The following is a 27,096-nucleotide window of genomic DNA, read 5'->3' as shown; positions in this document are numbered from 1 at the left end:
TCAACACTGATGCTGATGGGTGAGCTGTAAGGAGAATATTGTGTATTGTTGGGTGCTCAATGCCTCCATACACAAGCTGAAGGAAAGAAGCCATGCTTTTGTATACTTCTGTGAATTCCTCTGTGCTTTCCTGATAATGTTGGAATTCAAGCTCAAATAGCCTCCTATTGACATCAAAATGGTTTGAGGAGTGTATTCTAGATGTATATTAATAAGATGTAATATTAATATTTACTAAGAAACTGGATCTACAGTATGGTGCCAATAGCCATTATGAACTGAAAAATCACCTTGTACGCCTGGCCTCAATAGCTGTGCTGACACTGCATGCTATCTCTTAAGGGAAGGTGGCTGTAGGCCATATCACCTGGTCTAGGTGACAAACTCACACACACACACAAACACACACACACACACATCAGATGAGAGAGGAGCTGGCGAGCTGCAGTCACTCACTTCAGACCTTGTATGTAAGGCCTGTCATGTCTTCTTTATTAGGTGTGTGTGTGTGTGTGTGTGTGTGTGTGTGTGTGTACCAATAGACTAATATTAAGGGGGGGGGGACGTGCGATCACAGCTTACCGGTTACCATGGCAGCCAGCCGCTTTGCTCCCAGAGGGCCTCCTTAGGATCTGAATACGGCTGACCTTTTGACGCACGCACACACACACACACACCCACACATGTACATACATAACGCACACACACGTACATACATGTACATACATAACGCACACACACATGTACATACATAACACACACCATGACTGCCTGGGGTCAGCTACAGAGCCTTGGGGGGCTGTGAGTGCTGCCTGTTCAGACCACCTGTCTCTCTGCTGTCTTAAAACATGCTCTCTCTTTCTCTCTCTCATTCTCTCTTTCCTTCTTTCTCTCTCTCTCGCTCTTTCTCTCTCTCTTCGCTCTCTTTCTCTCTCGCTCTTTCTCTCTCTCTTCGCTCTCTTTCTCTCTGTTTCTTTCTCTCTCTCTTCGCTCTCTTTCTCTCTTTCTTTCTCTCTCTTCGCTCTCTCTCTTTCTCTCCTCTTTCTCTCTTTCTTTCTCTCTCTCTCTCTTTCTCTCTCTCTCTCGCTCTCTTTTCTCTCTCTCTCTCCACAGCAACCACCTCTCATCTATCCAGTGTAGATCTGACCTGACTAAGTGAGTACACTGCCATTCTATATTATAGACTCACTATGATGAACAGTTCCAGGAGAAGATAGTGGTGACCATGCAGCGTAGTTATTTCAGTCGTTTCAATGACAGCTGCGGAAGAAGCTTTGTCTGGTACATATCATATTTCTCAATAACATCCTCTCTCTCATTCTCTCTCTCTCTTTCCCTCTCCCTCTGCTCTCTCTCTCTCTATCTCTCTCTCTAGTGTTCTGGAGAGGACCATCAGGTCGGCGGTGGAGCAGCATCTCTTTGACGTGCACATGTGCGGAGGAGGTCAAAGTACGACGGAGGATTCCGAGTCGACCGGGTGCTCCTCGTCGCCCGAGGTAACCCTGACGGCACGGCAGAGACGTCGGCACCAGAGGGAGCAGGAAGAGGCTCAGAGACACCGGGACAGGAGCAGGTATGGACCATAGAACGAATCCTTACATATGACATTTGTCTCACCCTATTGGTGTAGGACCTGCCTTTACTGTTGATAATTGGTATATTTGGTCATTGGCATCCTTTGTGAGTAACCATTCTAACAGAGTGACATTCTCAGAGTTCTAGGCATCAACAATGGCAGTTTCCACCATTGGATTTACCAATATCAGTGGACTGGGAGACTTATTATGATCCAATGTCCATTCTAGTAATTCTAACTCTATGCTCCCAATGGCCTCACCTCTAGTGAGGTGTCACTAGTCTGGGGTCCTAGTGCTACCAAGCTAATCTTTGTTGATAGAGACCTGGTGGAGTCTGGAGAAGCATTAGTGCAGCCGCCCACCATACAACATCAATAAGACAAGTTCACTGTACTCTGTAAATAGAATTAGCGCAAATGCTAAACATCGCGTTAGCCTGGGTACAAGGTATAAGTAGATGACCTTGTCATTTGTAACCCAGACCGCTTTGTGTGTGTGTGTGAGAGAGAGAGAGACAGAGACAGAGAAAGAGAGAGAGAGAGAGAGAGAGAGAGAGAGAGAGAGAGAGAGTGATTCCCCCTCTTTCCTTTCTCTCCATTTGAAAACAGAGGAGACGTCAACAAGGAGAACATCCCAGAGGCCGGCAGCGTTAGCGGAGCTAGCAGCTGTGGCATTAGCGTTAGCGTGGTTGAGGAAGGAGGGAGGAGGGACTACCAGACTAGCCAGGGAGGGCTCCACCACGAGGGCCCCAGACCCAGGAAGCCTAAACACAGCCACTGCCACCAGAGCCCCATGCTAGGCCAGCTTATTGACAACCAAGAACCCCACGCGGCAAGTCACTCTCTCTCTCTCTGTATTTCTCTCCTCTCTTTCTTTGTGTCTCTCTCGCTCCTTATCATTGCAGATGTGTGTCTATTGTTGCCATTTTATGCTCATTTATACTGTATGTCCCTTGTTGAATTCAGCTGGAGGTAAATATTCAAAACAGCACATCTAAGACAGTTACTTCTTGTTTACCAGTTTACCAAATCTCTGTAGCAAACTTGTTTACTTATTTTGCGGTGCACACTCATCATTTATTTTCATAGTGTCATGTTTTGTACTCCCAAAGGGCAACCTGACCTTTCAAGTTACCTATCCTGGCCTGATTCTCATAATCCTCCCTCTTCTCCCACAAAACAGTGTGACGCAGACAAGGTTTGACGCAGGTTTGGTTCACGCCACTGTGGTGTTTTTCACTTCGCTGGTGTTACGTTTGCCTTACGACCAACCCCAGTCCACTCTTAATGGCTGCTATGAGTCACTCCTGAGTAATTGGTGATGTTTCACAAGAACTCCTAAGTGGGGACAGCAGCGAGAGGGAGGTAGAAAGAGAACATTGGTATAAACATCAGCATAGCTGCTAATGGCTAGATTCCTAATCAATCTTACATAGGCTACAGAGAGACGTGATAAGCTAGGCAGCGTGTGCTAGCGCTTCGCTAAATGCTAGCCAACCTCCCTCCCTGGAACACTCTAAATTGCAGGGCAGCGAGTTAACAAGGTTTACTGAGGTTCAATTAGCATTTGCGTTTATTCCGCAGCACAGGAGTAATTTAGAAGATGAGGAAGGAACGCATGGACTGTGTTGTGTAGCAAGGGCCTGTTGTTGTTCAGGGTACGAGACCGCGATGTTCAGAACAGTATTTTGTTTTGGAGTTAAGGTAATGACCGCTTACCTCAGTGACGTTGTCTATGTGTGCAAAATAAATACATAGAAAATTAAGAAAACATACCATTTGAGGTGTGTCGCAATATGATATTGGACTCTTGGAATTTGATATTTAAAATGTAGGCCCTCACTGCACATTTTAAAATGTTTCCCATTTAATTTTTCTCATTATGCTGGAGGGTATGCTATTGTCTACATCAAGTAATTACATCATTATCTCAGTAATATGCTTCAAAACTGCTGGTGGACTAAAACAGGTTTCATAGTATTTTAATATTACTAATTGAGATGCAGCCTCAGTATCTATCAAATGCAGCAGAAAATCCTTGGTCAGCAAACAGTTGCCTGGCAACAGCTTAAAGAGTAGTAAGTCATACCCAGTGGCTCATTACCAATGATATGGCCCTTAATACAGAGACCGTATCTTAGCTAATGTAACAGGAGAATAGCTACTGTAACAGACCTGGGTTCAAATAGTATTTGTTTTCTCTCGAATACCTTGAGCATGTCTTTGAGTCTACCTGGATCGCCCAGTGAGTGCTAGACGGTCGGGGTTTGCACTTTTGGGACGATTCCATTAGTTCTGTTGCTCCAGGCAAGCTCAATCAAGTGCAGCGAAACTATTTTAACGAAAACAAGTAATATTCGAACCCACGTCTGGAAGCTACTCTAGCAGAGCGTGCCCAAAGCCTATGGGAAGTGATTAAGGCCCTATAAAGCCTCCCAGAGGGTTAGTCCCAGGGGTGTCATAGTGTACAGATCACCATAGCACCATAGAACAGTACAAGCTGTACAGTACATTCCCTGGTTGGTTGATGTGACCCACACACCACAGCCCTCCACCACCTGTTCTGTAACCTGTTTCTAAAAACCAACTGATGATTTGACTCGTTCAGCTTTTCCTCGCCGTGGTTTTTGTGACAATAGTTAAGAGAGGTCATCAGGTTGGATAAATATTTTTTTAATAGATACTTATGAATAATGTGATATAAATGTGATATTTTGCTAGATTTTATGTGTGTTTTATCTATCTAATGGCCAAGGCAAACAGAATAACAAATCCTGTGTGATTGTGTCAACCAGGTCTCGGCACACTGTTTATGTAAAATGTTCTCTAAACATAATTACCCTGAAATAAATGTTTTTCTCCAGACATAGATGTCTGATGGAAGCATGTCCGGATCAACAGAGCTACTGAAATAGCGTTGCACTTTGATCCATACCGTAATCTCCACTAGATAGAAAGTAATAAATTGTTATGTATCCTATTTCACACAGCTAAAAGAATGCGTATTAAGAGTACTTGACAGAGCCGGGACCAACAACATGGAGTCATCAGACGACCGGTAAGCATTGTTTTATTTGAACACATTTTCCCTTTAAAATGCTTGTAACTACTACTGACCATTTTCACCTTTTAATTTAGAGAGCAAAGTTCTGCAACAGAAGTAGCTAATACCAAAAAAATTACTACCTAATCTAGATAGTAAGGGGACCCCAAGAGGTGCACGTTTCAGTTTCTGCCCCTAGCACTACACAGCTGATTGAGATAATCAACGAATCATCAAGCTTTGATCATTTTAATCAGCTGTGTAGTGTTAGGGCAAAAACCAAAACGTGCACCCCTTGGGGTCCGAAGGGCCGAGTTTGGGAAACCCTGTACTAACATAATGTCACACTGTTGTTTACAGAAGGATTGTTATGTTGCTAAGGCGCTGACGGACTCCCTGAGGTCTAGTCCCATCGTGTCACAGCACCTGTCTTTATAGGGCGATGTTTATATGACAAAGTTTTTTTATCTGATAAATTTGAGCGAATGCTGCTGACATTGGAGAGTTAGGGGGCTAGATAGCGTATCTAAACTCAACTCTGCACGCTTTTCTACGGGCTCCTGGCTGTGTGGAAAACACCAGTCCTTGCTAGGGTATGATCCTCACATGAGAAAAGGGGATGTAACATGTCTATGTTTTCACCTCTCTTTCAGAAGTGACAGTCAAAGAAAGGACTCAAGTCTTCCTCTAACTCCTTCATGGGTGAGTTGAGTATCTATCTATCTATCTATCTATCATATATCTCTCTCTCTCTCTCTCTCTCTCTCTCTCTCTCTCTCTCTCTCTCTCTCTCTCTCTCTCTCTCTCTCTCTCTCTCTCTCTCTCTCTCTCTCTCTCGCTCTCTCTTGCTCTCTCTCTCTCTCTCTTTTCTCTCATCTCCCGCTCCTCTCTCTCTCTCTCTCTCTATTCCTCTTTCACTGAAATTCCCTGCATGTACATGCTAGATCTCCTAGGGTTGCTGTGTTCACACTGCTTGAGGAAGATAGGGCCAGAGTCTCTCAGTAGCCTAGGTGATTGTAGCCTAGGGGTCTGTTGGAAGGGGAGGTGTCTGAGGGAAGAGGAGGTGTCTGAGGGAAGGGGAGGGGTCTGAGGGAACTACTAGAGCTTGTTCATGACCAATGAACAACTGGAGCAGATACATGAGCTACTATTTTGGTCCCCTCACTGCAATGTGGAACTACCACATCTCTGCTGGTCAAGATGTTATAGCCAAACAACTTCTCTCTAGGGGAAAAGCAGACATCCCTTGGAGAGATTGACAGATAAGCAACAATGAATCACTGTTATTGACACAATATGGAAAGTAGAGAAGAAGTAGAAAATAAACTAAAACAGTTTGAGCTTTTCATTGAATGAAAATCCCCACATGAAACAACTAACTACTTATCCACGCATCTTGATGGGAACACTGGGAACGTTTTACACTGCAGCTCTGTATCACTTCAAAATGTGAATCACTGTGCAACTATTAAAAACATCAGAAGCAGCCATTTAGCATAGTGATAAGATCATAGTTGCTAACGTGGTGTGCAGATGGAAACAGTCCGATGTAATCTACTGGTCCATCTGCTTTCTAGTACAGTAGGCTAATCTGTAACACTTAATGTGACTCTACAACAGAACTGTACACACACACAAACATACACACACACACAGTCCAGATGGGTCTTAATGACACAATTCTCTGTCTTCACCACCTCAGAACAGGCTGTACCCACTGAGATGCAGTCTGTGCCTGGCATGGTGGCACGGCGTCCTCGGGGGTAAAGGGTTATTGTGCCAACCTCTCTGCTGGTTGTTGGTGTCAGATCAGAGGTGGTGGCATGAGGGATCACAGCACCTAGTGACATCAGAGCGTACTACTGACAGCAGGTCCAATTAGTGTACAAAGTAGTTTAGTTCTCTTGATCGGTCTACTAAGACAGAGGCTGTGTTCCCTATGTTCCCTATGTCAAACCTAGTTCTCTATAAAGGTAATAGGGTACCATTTGGGACGCAGCCAAAGACAGATTGATGTCTTGACTAGATTGATTGTTTTTAAGCATATTTTTTTAAGGTTATTGTTGAAGCTCAGTTTTATATTGTCTCTTAAAACTGTAACTAAAGTTTATTGTTATTCAGAGACAGTTCAGTCAAAACAAAGACAACCTTTTAGCGTTTCAGTCATGTGCATGATGGAACGCTGCTTCGTCCGTATATTGCTTGTTATCCTCGAAGCAACTCAAGTCAATGTGAAAGCTGAGAGAAACCCTCATTGGACCTGTCTGGCTTTCACACCTTAAAACATTTATGGACAGAGTCTTTTACAGCCTTGGCTGTAGTGAGTGTTGGCCTCGGTCAGCACACACACACACGCACACACACACGTACACACACACACGTACACACACACACGTACACACACACACATACACACACATACGTACACACACTGAAGTGTATCAGTGTGTGGCATGCCTGAGCCTCTGTAACCTGATAACACCCAGAATGTCTTCTAGAGCTCACTGTTCCAGCTTGTGTGTGTGTGTGTGTGTGTGCTCATTCGTTCCATAGCATAAGGGGGAGCAGTGCCACGTCTGTGCTAGCTACCACATTCTCAGCCCTGTCCCATACTACACACACAGCCAAGGGCCAGTGGAGGTACAGGGAGTCAGGACAGGCTTAAGAGATTAAAGACTTCCACACCCACACATCAATTCTGGACCACTTAAACCAGTACAGTACAGCTCAATGGGACCTGGAATATAACTGTACAAACAAGTCTTTCTTTTGGTTTGACCTATAATGCCTACAGTACCGTACTGCTTAGTACCCAACCGCAAAAAAGAGATTTCAACTTTCAAAGGGATCTTACTTGGTTGGATAAAAGCTTAGACGGCATGTAAATTCGAGCACCCCCCCCAAAAAAAAAACATGATGCTTACTTGGTGTTGATTCTGATTTCTTGCATCTGTGTAATATTGTGAAAACCTCAGGATTGTACTGTTGTAATAATGGATCACAAAAATGTGAAGGGGGTTATTGCTCGTTCAGTATACACTCGACACTGTGTGTGTGTGTGTGTGTGTGTGTGCGTGTTCTTTCGTGCGTGTGTCACTAGTGGCTGTGTATCAAGCCTCCTCATCCAATGTGATGCTACCATCCCAGACGAGCCTCTTCTTTCCACCCTGTCTGTGTCATTACCACCCCAGCCTCATCCTCCTAAATCGTCTGTGTGTAGCCTGTCTATAAAACCCTAACACACAGATTAACCATGGAGAGAACACCCACTGTGGGACATGTTGGCCAAATCCAAGCCCAAAGCCTGGGCACAACGTTGTGGAACGTTCAGATATACAGTACCAGTCAAATGTTTGGACACACCTACTCCTTCCAGGGTTTTACATTTACATTTTACATTTTAGTCATTTAGCAGACACTCTTATCCAGAGCGACTTACAGTTTTAGTGAGTGCATACATTTAGTGTTGTTTTTACTTTATTTTTACTATTTTCTACATTGTAGAATAATAGTGAAGACATCAAAACAATGAAATAACACATATGGAATCATGTAGTAACCAAAAAAGTGTTAAACAAATCAAAATATATTTTATATTTGAGATTCTTCAAATATATTGTAGAATTCTTCATTATTCTACAATGTAGAAAATAGTAAAACTAAAGAAAACCCCTGGAATGAGTAGGTGTGTCCAAACTTTTGACTGGTACTGTAAATATATTCAGTAGAACAGATATGTATTTCACTGACATTTAGAGTAAAGGAATCATAATAGCTATATTTATTCATACAATTTCTATCTGCAATGCTGAATGCTTGTACCCTGGTCTCCTTCTGCATCACTCTGCCCAGGGCGACTAGTGATGATGTAATGTCGTCAGAAGTTGGGTCGTCATAGGACAAAGGATTATAGTACAGCAGGTGATGTACAGTCAGTGTTGCAGTGATATTTACGGTCAGGGTAAGTGTGGTCACCGCGGTCAAGCTGTTCTCTGTCTTCTAGTGAGTCTGGGTTCATCTTGAAATTATTGTGACCGTATACAGATGTTTATCTTTCTGTTGTGTGTAGTATTTTCCAGAGGCTTGTTGATCTAAGTATTTGCTGAAAATGACTACTGTGATGGTACATTAATATGTTTCAAAAAAATATATACAGTGTATACTGATATATATTTATATACAGTGCATTCGGATAGTATTCAGACCCCTTGACTTTTTCCACATTTTGTTACATTACAGCCTTATTCTAAAATGGATTAAATAAAATAAAAATCCTCATCAATCTACAAACATTACCCTATAATGACAAAGCAAAAACAGGTTTTTAGACATTTTTGCAAATGTATAAAAATAAAAAAAAACGATACCTTATTTGCATAAGTATTCAGACCCTTTGCTATGATACTCGAAATTTTGCTAAGGTGAATCCTGTTTCCATTGATCATCCTTCAGATGTTTCTACAACTTGATTGGAGTCCACCTGTGGTAAATTAGACATGATTTGGAAAGGCACACACCTGTTTATATAAGGTCCAACAGTTGACAGTGCATGTCAGAGCAAAAACCAAGCCACGAGGTCGAAGGAATTGTCCGTAGAGCTCCGAAACAGGATTGTGTTGAAGCACAGATCTGGGGAAGGGTACCAAAAATGTCTGCAGCATTGAAGGTCCCCAAGAACACAGTGGCCTCCATCATTCTTAAATTGAAGAAGAAATAGGGTGGTTGTCCCACTGGCTATCCTAAGTTGAATGCACCAATTTGTAAGTCGCTCTGGATAAGAGCGTCTGCTAAATGACCTAAATGTAAAAATTGAGGAAAACTTGCACCATCCCTACGGTGAAGCATGGTGGTGGCAGCATCATGCTGTGGGGATGTTTTTCAGCGGCAGGGACTGGGAGACTAGTCAGGATCGAGGGAAAGATGAACAGAGCAAAGTACAGAGAGATCCTTGATGGAAAACCTGCTCCAGAGTGCTCAGGACTTCAGATTGGGCCGAAGGTTCACCTTCCAACAGAACAACGACCCTAAGCACACAGCCAAGACAATGCAGGAGTGGCTTCGGGACAAGTCTCTGAATGTCCTTGAGGGCCCAGCCAGAACTCGGACTTGAACCCGATCTAACACCTTTGCAGAGACCTGAAAATAGCTGTGCAGCGACGCTCCCCATCCAACCTGATAGAGCTTGAGAGGATCTGCAGAGAAGAATGGGAGAAACTCCCCAAATACAGGTGTGCCAAGCTTGTAGCGTCATACCCAAGAAGACTTGAGGCTGTAATCGCTGCCAAAGATGCTTCAACAAAGTACTGAGTAAAGGGTCTGAATACTTATGTAAATGTGATATTTATTCCTTTTTATATATATAAATTTGCAAAAATTTCTAAAAACCTGTTTTCACTTTGTCATTATGGGGGATTGTGTGTAGATTGATGAGGAAACTTTTTTTTAAATCAATTTTAGAATAAGGCTGTAACGTAACAAAATATGGAAAAAGTCAAGGGGTCTGAATACTTTCTGAATGCAATGTATGTATGTATATATATATTTATATTTATATCTATCATATCATTTTTATATTGTTTTATTATTGTCATTCTTACAGCAATGTGATCATTAGCTTCTATAAGGATGATGATTAATGTGACTGAAAAAGATTGAATCAAACCTATCATTAGCTAGTCGATGTGTGAAACGTGATTTGGTCACATTACAAGTCTAATCCTTTCCCTGTATAGCCTCTAATGGGGCGATGCTTTGAAAGTATTTGATTAAATTGTCCTGATTTGCATGTCAATGACCCCTTTGGTGGTATCAAGGGCGACTAGTTTGAGAAGTGTTATTTGAAACAGTAGAATGAAGAAGAAGAGGTCACAGAACACTTGAGAAAATGTTTTGTAACAGTTACCATGGCAACGTGTTGTCCCCCTTTTGACGTCTTTGACCCCAGTCCATCTCAAGGTAATCAGCTCTTTCTTCACACCTTCAGATGAAGTCAAGAGGTTTCTATTGTTTGACCAAACCGCCTGGTAATGGACCCATATCAATCATATGACCCTAAATGAGTTGTCATTGATATGGGGTTGAATAGTAGTCGTTTTCCCCGCTGAAGTGTTTGTTTGCTTGTTTTTGTGGTCTGTAACATGAAGTGCTTTTGAATGTGAGAGTCTCTCGCTTTTTTAGAACTAGGGTTAGATTTCTTTTGACGGCGTCCTGTTACACACAGTGTGAGCAAAAAACAGACACAGACACACACACATTGTGTGCCGCATATCACTTTCCCAGTAAACAGTGACAGTATGCTCCTTGATAGAAGGGTAGGAAAGGAGAGATTTAGAGAGAAAAGGGAGGAAATTCAGAGATTCAGATTGAGTGTTTAAATGTCCGTTGTTCCATGGTCTGTGGTTCCCAGCGTAGGGCAGCTGGGTGTCTGGGACAAATTCCCACAGTCAACAGCTGAGAGCACTTGATAACTCCCCGTCATTGGCATTACAGTAACAGTCACCTCTCACCCCCCCAGTTATATCACTACCAGTAATCATACACAACCCCCTCAATGGCAGTTACTTTTATAACAAGTGGCATTTATGGGGGCTGTGGCAGTTTTAATCCCTGATCTGTTCCTAAAATAACTCAGTCCCACGCCTAGGCAGAGGCTAGAGGGGATGTGAGGGGAAGCTAGCCCCCTCCCAGTTTAGCACAAAGTCCTGTCTGTTTTGGACGCACACCCCGCCTGCATGACCCACCAGCTGAATACACTTACGGTAATGGTGAGGGATTGTTAGCGTTTTGCTAGAGGGGCATCTGATAGTATGTTTGAGTGATATGCTCAAAAAGCATTGGAAAGAGCTAAGAATGGGGGGGGGAGATATTGAAAGAGTAGAGCTAGAACGACAGAGATAATGGTATTTACAGATAAGGGGGGAGGGAAAGTGGAGAGGGTCAAAAATGATTGAGAGAGAGAGGGGGATTCGGAAGAGTGAAAGAAAAATGATGGGGAAAGAGAGCACAGGAGAGGAGGAAAGGAGAGAGTGGTAGCCGAAAGAGAGAACCCCTCCATGCTCCAAGGCAAGGATGTCTGTCTGCAGCAGAAGAGAGTGAAAAAAAATCTCAGCCTGTGCTGGCGTCTGGCGAATAATCTGCTTGCTTTTCTTTGCCATACCTCTCTCCCTCCTCCTCCTCTCGCTCCTCCTCCTCTCCCTCCTCCTTCTCTTCCTCCTCCTCCCTCTCCCCCCTCCCTTCTGCTCTGGCTACTGTGAGACAAACCACTCAGAAGGATCAGTGCATATGTACGGAGAGAGAGGGAGGGAGGGAGGGAGGGAGGGAGGGGGAGGGAAAAAAGAGAGAGAGAGGCAGGGGTGGGAGAGGGGGAGGGAGGGAGGGAAAAAAGAGAGAGAGAGGCAGGGGTGGGATCCCAGAGAGAAAAAGAGGAGGGGAGGGGAATGAAACCCTCTCACACACACACAGACAGACAGACAGACACGCCCGGTGGACCAATCAGGAGTGTTGTCACCCCCCCCTGCGAGGGCTGTGGTAGGCTGGGCCAGGCAGAGGCAGTGTATGGCTGAACTTAAGTAGCATGCTCACTCCCAGCCCTTGTTGTTTTGTGTCTCTCCATGGTTGTGCAGACACGACTCAGTAGTATGAAGATCCAGGAGCTGCCTAGTAGCTGCGAAACGGCCGACAGGAGGGGGGTCATCGGCCGGAGTTTGGACCAGGAATGTGGCGAGAGCTGCGAGGACGTACCCCGCTTGGACCTGTCGGCGCTGACCAAAGATAACAACTGGGGAGGTAAGTCTCGAGTCCAATTCCCCCCCCACCTTTCTTTCCCTCTTCCACACACTCCTTCCTTCCTTCCCTTCCTTCTAGGCAGCACAGGGTGTCTGGGTGGCAGCTGCAACCCTCTCCTCCTCCTCTTGTTGTGGTGGCTCCTTCTGCGTCTTCAAGAAGACTTATGGACTCAGATCCTCTTAAAAGTTTCTCAGCTTCTATATCTGGAGAAGCTGCACCATTACTGAAGACGTTGTGCTTGTGTACACAGCTTGGAGCAGCATACTGCATTTAGATAGCAGATATTTGTATTGCCTTTTTACCATATGTGGCTCCTGTTCCATTAGACCACATGGAGTTTTTTATTTACTAGTGGTAGGAACAGCATACAATATTGTGTTGTCTTGCTGCTACCATGAGTTATTGAAGAGTGAAAGAGTGAGTATTTATGGTTTGCACATGCTGCTGGCATGTTTTGCCTTTTGGTTGGCAGTTATTGGGCAGTTTGTGGGTTGTGAATAGCTTCCAGATTGTTGTAAGTAATCTTAAAGGGATTGATATTGATCTTGTTTGATATGGTCGGGATGTCTTCCCATGGATATTGCAAACGCTCCTGGCATTTAGTTTTTTAAGTGCGTATGTGAGTCAGTGTGTGTATGTGTGTGCCTGCATGATTAGATTAACCCTAGGGACAATAAGTGTGTGTGTATTCAGTAAGGTTGTATTTCAACTCTGCACATGGCATTGGATGTAAGCAATGAAGTGTGTCTATTTGTTTATTGATGCCGAGGTATCGAATCTCATTGGTCATGCATAGTTTATACAGAAATAGACAGAAGTATTCTATTATTCATTAGTCTATCATGGGCATGTCTGCTTATTTATTTTTTTTTAGAAAGAAATGTAAGTCAAAAGTGTTTGTTAAATAACTGCAATACAGCGGATTTGGGGGGATTAAACCATGTCAGAAAAGTGTTTGATATTAGAAAATAAATATTTTATTTCTTTCCATTTAGTTTCACTGTAAGCTTTTAATCCATGGTGCAACATTAGCAGCATGTTGTTGGGTGGGATTGGAGTATCAGGAAGGACAGGCTGTTAGATGCAGCACAACTGCTGCACAACTTGTCTGATTGTTTTGGTGAGAGATTGCAAAAGATGGAAGGCGGAGGTGGGTGGAGTTTGAAGAAATGTGTTTTTGTACACTAGTGAGACTGAATGCAGAGTTGTTAGATTGCTTAGGCTCGTTTGCACAGGGAAAATTACCTGAAAGACAAGTCCACTTGCAGTTTCAGACTTGAAGGGACATGCATGGGCACAATTTTCTATAGTGACCTTGGTGACTTGAATATTGGATACTAAAACAATTTCCTACGTGGTTGCTTGGTGCAGGCAGCGGTCATGCCCAACCCAAACTACCTAACCCCAATGGGAATAGGTCACACCTTAAGGAAAATATTGTTCAAACATTTCCTTTGCATTCAGTCTGTCTTCCAACTCAAACAGCACTGTTTGTCTTGATTGTGTCACTAGTACAGTACATTACCAATGGAGCAAAAAGCACTCAAAGACGCCCTCTAGTGGTAGGGCTTGAGACATGTTTGTCCTAGTCAGCTAAGGAGCACTGTGTTAGCCTGTTGCTAGTCCTTGTTTGCTCCAAAGTGAGTGTGATAGACAGATAAATATTCAGGTAGTGTCTGTCTGCATAGAAATTCTAACATGCAGTCAGTCAGTGCTGCAGCCAATGTGGGTTTGGTGTTAGGGGTTTTGGCAGTGCAGGCAGTGTGTGTGTGTGTGTTTTCTGGAGAACGAGTGAGAGGGGTTCGTTCTCTCAGAGCCAGGAGGGATGAGGAGAGGTGAGGAGGACAAAAACAGACCGTTTTGAAGTCACAGTCCACGTGTTACCTGGCACAGAAGAATCCCACACTACAGGAGGTACCTTCTTTAAAAAAGGATGTATCTGTCTCTTTGCTTTAATGCATAATGCTTTAGACCACTCTGAGCTACTGAGAGTTAGAACTCCCAGGGGAGTACTTATGATTGACCGTGACATAGCATTCCCATATCACGAGAAGCATTTCTCCTAGATGCAGGCAAGGCAATCTGAATGATTGGATCTTTTGAAGCCAGAGGAAAAGCAAGGCTTGCCAGAGCTTGGGTTTGAGTGTTTGATTAAAGAGCAGTGAACTTGAGTGATGTTTGGGGTCTTTTTGTCTGGCAGTAGGTCCTTTCTCTTCCCTTTAAATATAGAGCCAGAGGGGGTATGCAGGAAAGCAGATGAGGTTGTTGCAATAGAAATGGATGAGATAGTGATGGTTGAGACAGTGGGTGGTGCAGTGGCATGAGACCTTTTACCCAGTGCAGCCTGTGCCAACTACAGTCATGGTGAGCAGATATTTGCCGTGTGCCAGCTCCGCGTACATAGGGCTAGTTAGAGTAGAGAGGACTTAATATCTGTGTCCTGTCTACTACTGTGTAATGTCTCTGTCATTGGGAAATGATGTGCTATGATTTTCATTTCACCTTTCGCATGATTTTCCTCCCTCCATCTCCTCTCTGTTCTTATCACCTTATTTTTCTATTTTCTTCCCTCCCTCCCTCCCCCTATCCCATCTCTTCTTTGTCCTCCAGATTCTCCATTCTTTAGCGCCCCTTTCCTTGATTTCAAAAGCGTTTTCCAGTCGAGTTATTATGAGGGTAAGTGGCATTCTGGCTGGCATTGGAACCGGGACTTGTCTTGCCTTGATACAAATAACCCATTAGCGACAGAACAGAGAGAAAAAGCCCAAATGCCTGTTGCATGACCTTTTACTACTGCATGGCAACATCATTAAACAGTGATTGGACATATTCTGCTCCCAACCAATCACATCCCAACCTTTAGGGGCATGACAGCATGGCTTACCTCAACTACAATGGGCTGGATGCTGTGTGCTAGTTGATTTAAAGACCTCATTCGAAATGCCATGGTGAATGCCGTATTGGCTGCTTGACTGTGTTGTACTGTGTACGCATGACATAATAGGTTAAAACACGTTGAGTTGATTGAGAGTTTGTCGTCTAGTAAAGCCATATGCAGCAGTGTTGATTGGATACATTGTTGGAGGCAACCTTCTGCCTAGGGAGACTAGGCTATTGCTCCCGCGCCCCAGGCAGTCCTTACATGCCTTGAGAGATCGTGGGAAACCGCACGTAGGCTTATAGAAGCATACTGCACGCACACACACTAAGTACATCCAAGCCAGCACCTCCATGACCCGAGGGCCTTTAAAGGCATACTCAGTAGCCTAAGTCTCAGTTAAGTCATTTGTGTTTATGAATTATTATCGGGGTGACAGTTGTACTTTTTTTGTAAACACACCCAGGTCGCTTATCAGTATTAGACAGCTGCTGGTATGTCGTTACAAGCATCTAGGCAACCTAGTACTTACTATTATTAAAATAATTATATTTACAAGTCGAGTCAGCTATGAACGTTACAGCAGTCAAATGTAATTGTAATTTACAGTAAAAGACAACAATACTGCGGTATATGTATAGCGCCGTTATCTGCTTTATATCTTGCAGTGCAAACACAAAATTCCACCTTCCGCATTCAGCAACTAGCTAATAGTGTTGAACAGAATAATAATTCGCAATCAAAAAGTTGCAATAGTATACTCAACATCTAAGAGGAAAACAATTAGCCAGCTGCAGCTAGCCTTACTGCAGCTGACAGCTAGCTGGCTTTCGTGATTATTATCTGCACCATCTAGAGTCCAGCATGCGCTAGTCGTGCTGAGTGAGGAGTCTAGAACATGGTGTTAGGCTACACTATAGGAACATATTCCTAATCCCTTACTGAATGAAAATTGCCCACAATTCCTATTTCATTCAAAACTCAAGAAGGCAACATGAAAGCAACTTTGCTACAGACCCGCTGGTGTTTTCAAATCTGCGCTGCTGCGCGTCATCAGCTGTCACACAGACAGATGGACGGACGGACCGACAGCCAGGAGCCAATATGAACTAAAAGCTAAAAATTACACTACTTTTATTCTGTATAATTCAACTCGTTTATAATATTGGGATATACAGTAGATATTTGTGTTGTTGGTGTGTTGCTGTAGTCGGATGGATCAGAGGAACAGATAGGGTTTCCACTAGTAACCACAAACACAAAGTCCAAATTGGCTACAGTGGTAACTAGTAACGCCCAACAGATAGGCCTATGTGCGCGAGAGAATTTATGAAGAATATGCGTCATATTCGACCTGCAATCTGTAATCAAAGCTGCTGTACTATTGGTCAAAACGTCATTTTGATCACTTTGAAGTGACACAAATGACAAATTAAGCTTTTATCTATCCATTTCGAGATATATTAAACCAACAAAAAATAGCCTTTTTATTTTGGAATTCGAACTCCCAAATAAATGAGCCCCAATCCGCCCCCGCTTCTTAGAAAAACATGCATGTGCAGCTACAGGGTGTGTGTGCACGTGGGTGTGCATGTTTTCAAAGAGTGATTCCTGAATTCTGACGCCTCTAAATGTTTACATTGGTGATATGGAAACCTGACGTTGTTATTGCTCTCACCTTCCCTTCTGGCTATGTTACCTCTCCAGTGTGCAGTGTAGCCTTCATGGTCTCGTTTTTACTGTGGTACAATACCGTGGTTTCTCTCACGTCCACACAAATGCACGTGCAGGCAACTACATACACAGTCAGTACATAATCCTTGGCTGAGTGTTGTTTTTACAATGATGTTGTGTGGTGGTGGCTTAGGCTATCTGAAGTGAAGCCTTCCCTTCTCTCCTAGCAACAACGACCTGTGTGAGCCACTGATCTGTGATACAGTACAGCTCAGGCTGTGGGTACAATGCCTTGGTCTCTCTCTCTCTCTCTCTCTCTCTCTCTCTCTCTCTCTCTCTCTCTCTCTCTCTCTCTCTCTCTCCTCACACACTCACTCACATACACAGTTCTCACTCTCTCTCACTCTCACTCACATACACAGTCCAACAATATTATTCCTATGCCAGTCACTCTCAGTATGGCCTGGTCCCAGATCTGCTTGTGCTGTCTTGCAAATTGATGACAATGACCATAGAAATTGTGAAGACATCACAAACCGATATGGGACAAGGCTAACTCTGGAGTCACAGCCGTTCCATTCCTCTCCCAGGGAGGTGATGGCTCCTGCATTATCCCAACCAGAGGCATCAAAGAGCAGTCCGACTTATTTATAGCTTGGGATTGGGATTGTTAGAGGCATCTGCATGGTTATTTTCACCACAGCATAATTATTGGCAAGTCAGAGTGGACTCTGGCTGGGGCTGAACTGGGGCCAGGAGCTAGGGAAACCAGCCTGGAAAACGGACGAATGGGTCCGTAAGTCGTTAGTTAGTGGCGAAAGTTTTAGTGAGCAGCTTCATCATCCCACACCGCAGTGACCTTTAGGGCGCTCGGATGCGGGTGCCAGGAAGGTGTTGCCGAGGTGACGAACGACAGCCATGTTTAGACTTAAAGTGGCCGTTAATTCATTTGGATCCAATCAGTTGGATTCCCTTCTGATCACAGCCAGTGAACGCTGCTTACTGCTTGCCTCATCTCTTGAGACGACAAACAGATAGACAAGCCGTTATGTTGCTGTGTTCTACTTAAACTACACTATGTTTAGAGGTGTTTGTAGTTCAGATGTTGCAGCCAAGCAGGGTCAATGTTTTTCTTCTTCATTTTTTTAAATTTAGTTTTTTTAGTAAATATTTTCTTAACTCTATTTTCTTAAAACTGCATTGTTGGTTAAGGGCTTGTAAGTAAGCATTTCACAGTAAGGTCTACACCTGTTGTATTCGGCGCATTTGACAAATAACATTTGATTTGATTTGATGTTGTGCTCTAGCAGTGTTTGAGAGAGATAAGCCAGTGTTTGTCGACTACTGGTAGAGCCTGCCAAGTTCCACAGGTCACTCCCTCATCCCTGCCCATGGGGATGTCTTTGCCGTGTGTGTGTGTGTGTGCAGTGCAGCTTGTCACTTGCCTTTTTTTCATTGCACCGCCTTTTGGATTACAAAGCCTTGGGATATCAAAGGTGTTCCGAGTGCAGTATGTTTTAAAACATTAGAAGAGTCCATTTTGGAATTTAGTCTGGGACTAAGACGTCACAGCAAGTAAAAGTTCCATCTTTATTTTCGTTTTATCTAGCAGCATAAATACAGTTTATCCACTGGGAAAACAGTACTGGGAGGGAGGGGGCACGCTATTCCACACGAAGAGCTCAGAGAAGAGAACCCCAACCTTTCCCCCCCACGTAAGAACCAGCATTGAGGAACCAACCCAGCCAGACTCGTTGAAAAACAAAGGACAGCAATGGTAGCCTAACCCACTTTTAGTGTGTGTGTTTTTGTTTTCATGGAGGTTCTGTCATTATCAGACTAACCTGTGTTATTTTCTGTGTGTTCCACAGAGCCAGTCCCGGCCTACTCGTCGTGGCAGCGGGAGAGCATGGACAGCGAGGAGGCTTGCATTTCGCCCCAAGTGGGGGGCCGCCTGATTCGCCAGCTGATTGAAGAGGACAGCGACCCCATGCTGTCCCCCCGTTTCCACGCCTACGGACACTGCCAGCAGTACATAGATGACACCGAGGTGCCACCCTCGCCACCCAATGCACACTCCTTCGCCAGGTGAGGAACCAACATGGACTTACAGTACTGTTGACTTTGGGGACTAATAGTGTGTGTGGGTTTGTTTGTGTGACTGAATGAGTTTGACTGTTTTTGTGTGGCACTGTTTTATTTACAAGATATGAAAGTCACATAATGTGTGATTAGATGTTTGTTCATGCATGTGTGTTTTCACAATGGGTGTTTCTGAGTGAATGCATATGTATACATCCAACGTGACTCTGTGTCCATAGCAACAGGCAGTCATTCTATTTCTATGGCTGTGTCTCTGTCCTGCAGTCGGAGGAGGAGTTCCTCTCTGGGCTCCTGCGGTGATGACGACCTGCAAGAGCTGACCTCAGCCCAGCTCTCCAAGAAGATCCACGGTCTCAAAAGGAAGATCCACAAGTACGAGGAGAAGTTCGAGGAGGAGCGCAAATACAGGGTAAATGGTAGCCCCTGATGAATGCTCTGTAGCTGAAACATTGGACAGCAAGGGGAAATGAGTGAGCAGCTTTTCTTTATTGATTTCTAATGTAGATACAGTATACCAGAGAAAGCAGGCAAGCACAACTAGCTTATTCTGAGATATAGCAAGACATCCAAAGAAATGCACAGAAATATAAAATGCCATTTATAAGACTCACACGACTGGCTTCCTCGAAGTAAACAAGATTAGAGAGTTCAGAATGAGACTCAGCTGATGGGAGGGGTGTCAGGAATGGGGTCAATTGATAAAGTCAAGATGTTGTGGGAAGACGTCAAACACTGCTGCTGTTTGTGGATTGAGAGAAATCATGTGTTGTTGTTTACAGCCCTCACACAGCGACAAGGCCGACAACCCAGAGGTCCTGAAGTGGATGAACGAACTGGCCAAGCTCCGCAAAGACCTGAAAGAGCACAAGCTCCACAAGTCTGAGGAGGACCTCCCTCCGCTGACCCGCCAGCGCAGCAACACCCTGCCCAAGAGCTTTGGCTCCCAGCTGGAGAAGAAGCCCCAGCAGGAGAAGGTGCCCAAGCCCCCGGTAGAGAGCACCCTAGAGGGCGTCCAGAACAAGCTGCAGGAGAAGAGGAACGAGGGGGACGGCCCGAGGACATCAAGGTGAGATAGGAGCCGCCTAGCCGCTTATTGTACTTGCTGGACCTATGTTAATAGCTAAACGCTAATGGTTAACAGCTAAAGGCTAACAGTGTCTTCCTCCTCTGATAGGATATGACCCGGGAGCAGATCGGTTCTGAGAAGGTGGCCCTACAGAAGGCTCTCCTGTACTACGAAGGCATCCACGGTAGACCGGTGAGTGTCTTGTCCACTGTCCCTTTGCTGCCCCCCAAACCTATTTCATAGAGCCTTCTAGATAGCCCACCCCCTGTCAGTACAGTAACTGATGGCGCAAAGTATTCCAATAAATGCATTAAATCAGTCTCTGTACAGTAGAAGACCTGACCTAGATCACAACTGAAGAGTAAATAATGTCTTGAACCAGGCCGTTTGTGTGTGTAGAGTGCAGCATGTGTGCACACAGATGTGTGCTTTGAACTATGCAGTCTTTTCATGCAACCTAGATACAACGTTGTCTGCATTTACACAGGCAGCCCTATTCTGATCTTTTTCCCACTAATTGGTCTTTTTTACCAATCACATCAGATCTTTTCACATCCGATCTTTTTCATAGCTGATCTGATTGGTCAAAAGACCAATTAGGGGGAAAAATATCAGAATTGGGCTGCATGTATAAACGCAGCCATAGAGACCCAGATACAACAATACATTATTAAAAGGATGAAATACCAATGAAAACATGACGTTCTGCACTGAAATATATCATTATTGGCAGGCTAAAAGTCTTTAGACAGCTGTAACGAGTATCTTCATCTCAGTGATGACAATTGCTAAAGGACAAAAAGTCAGCTAACGTCTTTTAATTGAACGGTAAAGGAAGTGACACGGACTCCCTTTTTGATGTTAGACTGAATCTAATTGGGCTAATCCTCGTTAATGGTGTTTATCAGGAAGTGGAAAGGTGACCTTTCTGACACCCATAGCCTTCCCTGTGTGACTTTCTATGCTAGTTTATGGCCAGTTGTCTCATAAAAAAAATACATTGGATTTGAATTGATGGGGATGGAATCTATGTTACCTGACATGTTGTTGTGTGTCAGCCCTAGCTAGCGGTGTGCTATTGTAGCCCCCCAGGGGAATGTTAATGCTAGCTAGCTGTGTGCTATTGTAGCCCCCCAGGGGAGTGCTAATGCTAGCTAGCGGTGTGCTATTGTAGCCCCCCAGGGGAGTGTTAATGCTAGCTAGCGGTGTGCTATTGTAGCCCCCCAGGGGAGTGCTAATGCTAGCTAGCGGTGTGCTATTGCTAACATTGTGCCTTTCCCTTTTCTCTCTGCCTCTTCTCTAGGTTACAAAGATCGAGAGACAGATCATGAAGCCCCTGTACGACAGATACCGCCTGGTCAAACAGATCCTCTGCAGAGCTTCCACCATCCCCGTCATCGTAAGTATAGCTAGCTCTCTTTGCTCTCTCTTTCCCTTAATTTTCTCCACAGCTGGGTTGTTCCTGGGTTGCTCTTTGAGGAGCTGGTGGTAAAGGTCACCACGTACAGTGTAGCATTGGCTGAAGATCAAGCACTTAATCCTAACAACGCTAATGTTAGCATTAGGCTAGCATTAGCGTCAGTGTCCATCGGCGGTACTGTATGTAGTGGCTAGCCATAGTGCTAGGTTAGCCTCAAGGCCAATGCCCTAAGCCTAAACCCGGCTTTAGTGGCTCAGTGGATCCACAGGTTCTTAACAGAGCTCAAAGGTGACAAGCTGAGGCCACAGCAACTCAGCTGGCCACAGGGGACTACGAACAAACACACACGCACACCCCAGCTGTGCAGACACTCCCTCTAAACTAGAAAGATGGCATGGCTACTGAGGGGCGGAAAACACTGTACAAGAGTTCAGATTCTCATCAGATATAGGGATTCGCTGAGGCTGGATTGATACCAGAAGGGGATAAAAAAAAACACCAATACATTAAAGGTTATTATAATATACATTATTTTTTCCATTGTAATACATTTCATCTCCATATAATTTATGTAACGGGTATACAAGAGCACTATATATTTTAATGTTTTGTCCCAGTTTTCCCTTTTAATTTCTTGTGTAAACAATTTGATTACGTAATATGTAATCTGTGTTATGGACCTAATGTACTGTACAGAACATACTTTATATAATAGATTTAATCCTCATTATATAAATTGGAGACCTAGCAAAGGTTTATTAACGGTATATGTACTGTACATGGTAGCATATAGGGTTATGTCAACAGTTGAATTAATTGTGTGAAAGGGCTGACGCATGATACCCTTATCTGTCTGATCTAAGAACCTGTTACCCAGCCTGCCTTTCAGAGGCTTAAAATCACACGAGAGCCTAGTGCTATGTTTTCACTGAGGAAGCCTACTATGGTCGTGACAAGGTACCACAAACAAGAGCAGGTCATTCTGATCCTAGTACTTGGTACAGGTTCCAAAAGAAGCATGGTAGTGTTCAGCAGAAAATCCTAGAGTGACAAACCTGATCCAGGATCAGTTTATAGTGGACGCTATTCAGTCAGTTTCTCTATGTGCTCTGTAGTCACAGCTGAACTGGGGTCAGTTCTCGAGTGGTAACACCTCCTTGTTAACCCTCAGGGTTCCCCTTCCAGCAAACGCAGAGGTCCTCTACTTCAGCCTATTATCGAGGGCGAAGCCGCGCTCTTCTTTGACGACATCAAGGTGAAGACACACTACTGCTGCTTGTGCTCGACTAATCAGTGATCAGAACGCAACTCCCGCCCCTCGCACCCTCCAATCCCCTACTCCCTCACCTCTCAACCAAACCTGATTGCAGCCTGTGGATTGGGTGGCCACCCATAGCACATGTGGGGGGAGGTTTTGATTCAGTATCAACTTGGTTTTTTATGCTTAGATTGCTGCTTCATGACTTGTTAGATTGATTGCTTTGGGATCAATTTGATAGTGTGTGAGAAGGACTAACAAGGCTACTTGCCTGTGCATGGTGTGTGTCAATGTGTGTGCACACCAAATAAAAAAATAAATCATAACAAAAACAGGGAGATCGTCAAATCAACGCTGGTCTTGAGATGCTCATCACGTGTGTGCTGCTATTTGTGGATGTATTAGAATGGTTTTGATTGAGACAATCTAATAGAACTTCAAAGTAGAATAATTAACAATAGACTTGTATTAACCTCATCATTCTTGTCTGTGCCTGAAAAATGACTGAATAATTTGTCTTTGTGCTCTGATTCCGGTAACATTAGATTCACAATATTTGATTATCTTTCATTAACCTAGAGCTTGACCCTTGGTGTCCCTTGACAGCCCCATGGCGTGTAGATCAGTTCACCCCAGCATCGCTCACCCTTTCCCCCTTAACCCTCCACTGACCTCCCACTTCGCTGGTTCTGTCTCCATAGGAAGAGGAGGATGGCTCTGAGGATGACTCTGAGTCCAACAACAAGCCCCAGTGCCAGATCACGGGGATAGTGCGTCCAGACTTTAGTATGCTGGGCTTTCTGGACCAGCTGGAGGAGGAGACGGATGGCTTCATCTCGCCCGTCGACGAGCTCTCGCCCTCCAAGAACACCACCGACATGCGTCTGTCCAACCTGCACTCGGCCACCATGTAAGCACCCAGGCCGGCACTGACCTCTTCTTAATTTTCCCTGAGGGGATAAATAAAGTTGAATTGGATTGAAATATAATTGACCTAATATCTATAGCATCCGGATGGATGAAAGTGGACATTGTAGTTTAGATTGTAGAATTGGAGTACTACAATCCTTAGTAGTCTCATGTTATTGTTGATGTCTTATTGATTGAAGTTAGCGGTGGTATTTCATGTATTTCTTAGGTGCAAGTGTATAGAAGAACGTTCACTTCTTAAACAACTAAGATTGTAACAACTTGAAGGACTTGAAGAACTTTAAAAGAGTCAAAACAACCTTTGGGGTTCAGATGCCTAAAGCTGTGTTTGTCTCTCCCCCACACAGGCCGGAACTTGTGGAGCAGCTACAAGAGGCCCGGGAGGAGAAAAAAAGAATCCGCAAGAACCTAAGAGAGTTTGAGGATCAATTCTTCAGGCAAAACGGAAGGTAAGATGACATTTCCGTTTTTTGTTTTGGGTCAAAGTTCGACTAAATGTAAACTATTAGATGATACGAGGACTCTAAGAAGTCCTCATGATGTACTGTCCTTCATCTTTGGTTGCACAGCCATTTTGACCATCGTCCATTTGGCTAATGTTTGTATTTTCTTCCTCCCACTCGCTGTTGCCATAGAAACGTGCAGAAGGAAGACCGCTCCCCCTTGGCGGTAGAGTATAACGAATACAAGCACATCAAAGCCAAGCTTAGGCTGATAGAGGTTCTCATCAGCAAAGGAGATGCCTCTTAAGATCATCTAAATAAAAGAAAACATCAAAGACTGACAGAGGAATGAATGAGGCTCGGTCTCAATAAGAGATGAACCACACCAGCCCATGGAATGGAAAACCATCCATAGCAAAACAGATACACCTCATCATCCCTCAAAATATTTTTTTTTTCTTTCTTGTGCCGTCTGTGCCATACACACGTTTGGCTTCAGGAGATGCCAACATGTTGCCCCCTGATTAATCCGAACTGTAGAAGGGAAACAGTATGGCTTAGTTGCTGAGCTGAGAGGTATTGGAGCTGACATGTAGGTGCTGCCCTGGAGGCTACTCCATCTTGTCTGCTGTTTCCCTCGTATAGAAGAAGAACCCCGGAACTCAAAATGTCGGGCATCTTTGAATGAATACTAACCTAATGTAGAAGGCGGAAAAAGACGCCTGAGCGGAGTCCCCACATCCGTTTTTTTAGGGGAAGCGGAAGTTAGGTTGAAATACTGTATCCCTGAAAACCGGAAACATCCGCTTTTTGTCGAACCCCGCAGAGAGTGGACCAAAACCAACCTTTTTTCAAAGGAAGAATTGTTTTGTTTTTTGTGCATCTACATTGAATAATCATCACTAATTTAAAGGATACATTTACAAAGTGTTTTGTATTGATTTAATTTATTTTTCTCCTTTTAATGTTTATATGGTAGTTCATATAGACTTTCTCATTGGATTAAAAACAACATAATTTTTTCCCCCTCATTGTTTAGGAGTGAAGTCTTAAAATGTGGAGTATAGATTATGTACTTTAAGGTATTGCCATTTTCAGAACAACTTTTTGTAATCAGAAAAATAAAATGAGTGTATTTTTGTAAGGGAGACAGACAGTTACAATCGGCATGCAAACAACCAATCAGAGAGCCAGTCTAGCAGAGTTCAGCCAATGGATGGATTTTTCATGTAACTCATGATTGGTGCCATATGCCGCATTCACGTGCTAGTCGGAACTAGGAAACTCTGAAATGTTCGACTTGTAAACTGGTTGAACGCTGCACATGTATAATTACAACCAGTTAGCAAGTCGAACATTTCAGAGTTTCCTAGTTCCGACTAGCACGTGAACGCGGCAATAATCTCAAAACGTAATGAACTAATGTTAACCTAGGAAAAACACACGTTGTTGTTGTCATCATCAATGCTTATTTTTGTTGTTTCCAGAAATGGTTTGTATTTTTAGCATAACAAATATGAGGATATGTCAGAGGAGCATTCATTTGTTAAAACTGAGAACTAGAATGCAAAACAAATAGTAGTCTATGATGTGTTATTATGATCCAAAGGAAATTACTCAGATTGCATACCAAAATAGTGTAGTGGGTCAATGTATACAAATCATTCATTATTGTGATCATATTCATCAGTCACTTATGAATTTGACTGCTTGTATATTATTTTGCATTGATGTGTTTTCTTTTCCTATTCACTTTGTCTGAAAATAAGCTATCCTGTCTTGAAATCACTGGTATGTTTTTGCTCGCACTTTCCAACACTGGCAAGGGCCATTTTGTGCGGAACATCCATCCTTAAAGAAAAGTCCCAATAACTCCTCTATCAAAATGGCCGCCAATCCCCAACGCAGAACCTTCAATACTCAACCAAGGCATGCTGCATTCTTTCTTTATGTAGGTATTTTAACATCATAGCCTATTTGTTCCTTGTAAATATGGATCCAGATCTATGTTTACATTTCTAAGTGAGCAAGTACACTTTTCCTTTTTCTCCAAAATGGATAATTTTAACAGTGTGACTTTCGTTTTTATTGAATGTAAAACACTGGTGGACATAATGAATTATGGGTGTGTACATTTTAGTACATAAATTGTATATGTATTTTGTATATATAATATAAAACCAAACATATTTTTACTGACTTTGTTGGCGTTGGGTTTTGACTTGTGTGTGTGTGGTGAATGTCAACACGTTTCACAGGGAAATACTGCAAGAACACATCAATGTCATACATGTAAAGACCAAAGAACATGGCAATTTCATTAATATATTGTTCTAAACTCTACAGCAAAGTGAATTTCTTTACACAACGTCCCCCTATATGCACCTCTCATTTATCCACAACAAGCAAATCCTTTTTCCCAGACCAACCTACAGTGGGGAGAACAAGTATTTGATACCTGCCGATTTTGCAGGTTTTCCTACTTACAAAGCATGTAGAGGTCTGTAATTTTTATCATAGGTACACTTTAACTGTGAGAGACAGATCTAAACAAAAATCCAAAATCTCATTGATGATTTTTTAAGTAATTAATTTGCATTTTATTGCATGACATAAGTATTTGATCACCTACCAACCAGTAAGAATTCCGGCTCTCACAGACCTGTTCGTTTTTCTTTAAGAAGCCCTCCTGTTCTCCACTCATTACCTGTATTAACTGCACCTGTTTGAACTTGTTACCTATATAAAAGACACCTGTCCACACACTCAATCAAACAAGACTCCAACCTCTCCACAATGGCCAAGACCAGAGAGCTGTGTAAGGACATCAGGGATAAAATGGTAGACATGCACAAGGCTGGGATGGGCTACAGGACAATAGGCAAGCAGCTTGGTGAGAAGGCAACAACTGTTGGCACAA

General features: G+C 43.5%; 1 protein-coding gene across 1 annotated transcript in view; it reads left to right on the top strand.

Annotated features, from left to right (window-relative positions):
- Positions 1 to 26,375, top strand: part of LOC123486591 (protein FAM13A-like) — an 89,473-nt gene extending 63,098 nt beyond the window's left edge. The window contains 16 exon segments of the mRNA XM_045217954.1: positions 1,114 to 1,155; positions 1,376 to 1,573; positions 2,186 to 2,408; positions 4,567 to 4,634; positions 5,273 to 5,321; positions 12,242 to 12,404; positions 18,828 to 19,044; positions 19,324 to 19,468; positions 19,839 to 20,100; positions 20,103 to 20,125; positions 20,234 to 20,317; positions 21,429 to 21,524; positions 22,717 to 22,800; positions 23,505 to 23,713; positions 24,081 to 24,182; positions 24,369 to 26,375. Coding sequence (XP_045073889.1) covers positions 1,114 to 1,155; positions 1,376 to 1,573; positions 2,186 to 2,408; positions 4,567 to 4,634; positions 5,273 to 5,321; positions 12,242 to 12,404; positions 18,828 to 19,044; positions 19,324 to 19,468; positions 19,839 to 20,100; positions 20,103 to 20,125; positions 20,234 to 20,317; positions 21,429 to 21,524; positions 22,717 to 22,800; positions 23,505 to 23,713; positions 24,081 to 24,182; positions 24,369 to 24,483 — 2,080 coding nt within the window. The 3' untranslated portion in view covers positions 24,484 to 26,375.
- The last annotated feature ends 721 nt before the right edge of the window (positions 26,376 to 27,096 follow it).

Source organism: Coregonus clupeaformis, unplaced genomic scaffold (assembly GCF_020615455.1).
Source record: "Coregonus clupeaformis isolate EN_2021a unplaced genomic scaffold, ASM2061545v1 scaf1287, whole genome shotgun sequence".
NCBI lineage: Eukaryota > Metazoa > Chordata > Actinopteri > Salmoniformes > Salmonidae > Coregonus > Coregonus clupeaformis.
Note: the sequence above shows the minus strand (reverse complement) of the source record. Positions and strands in the feature narration are given on the sequence as shown.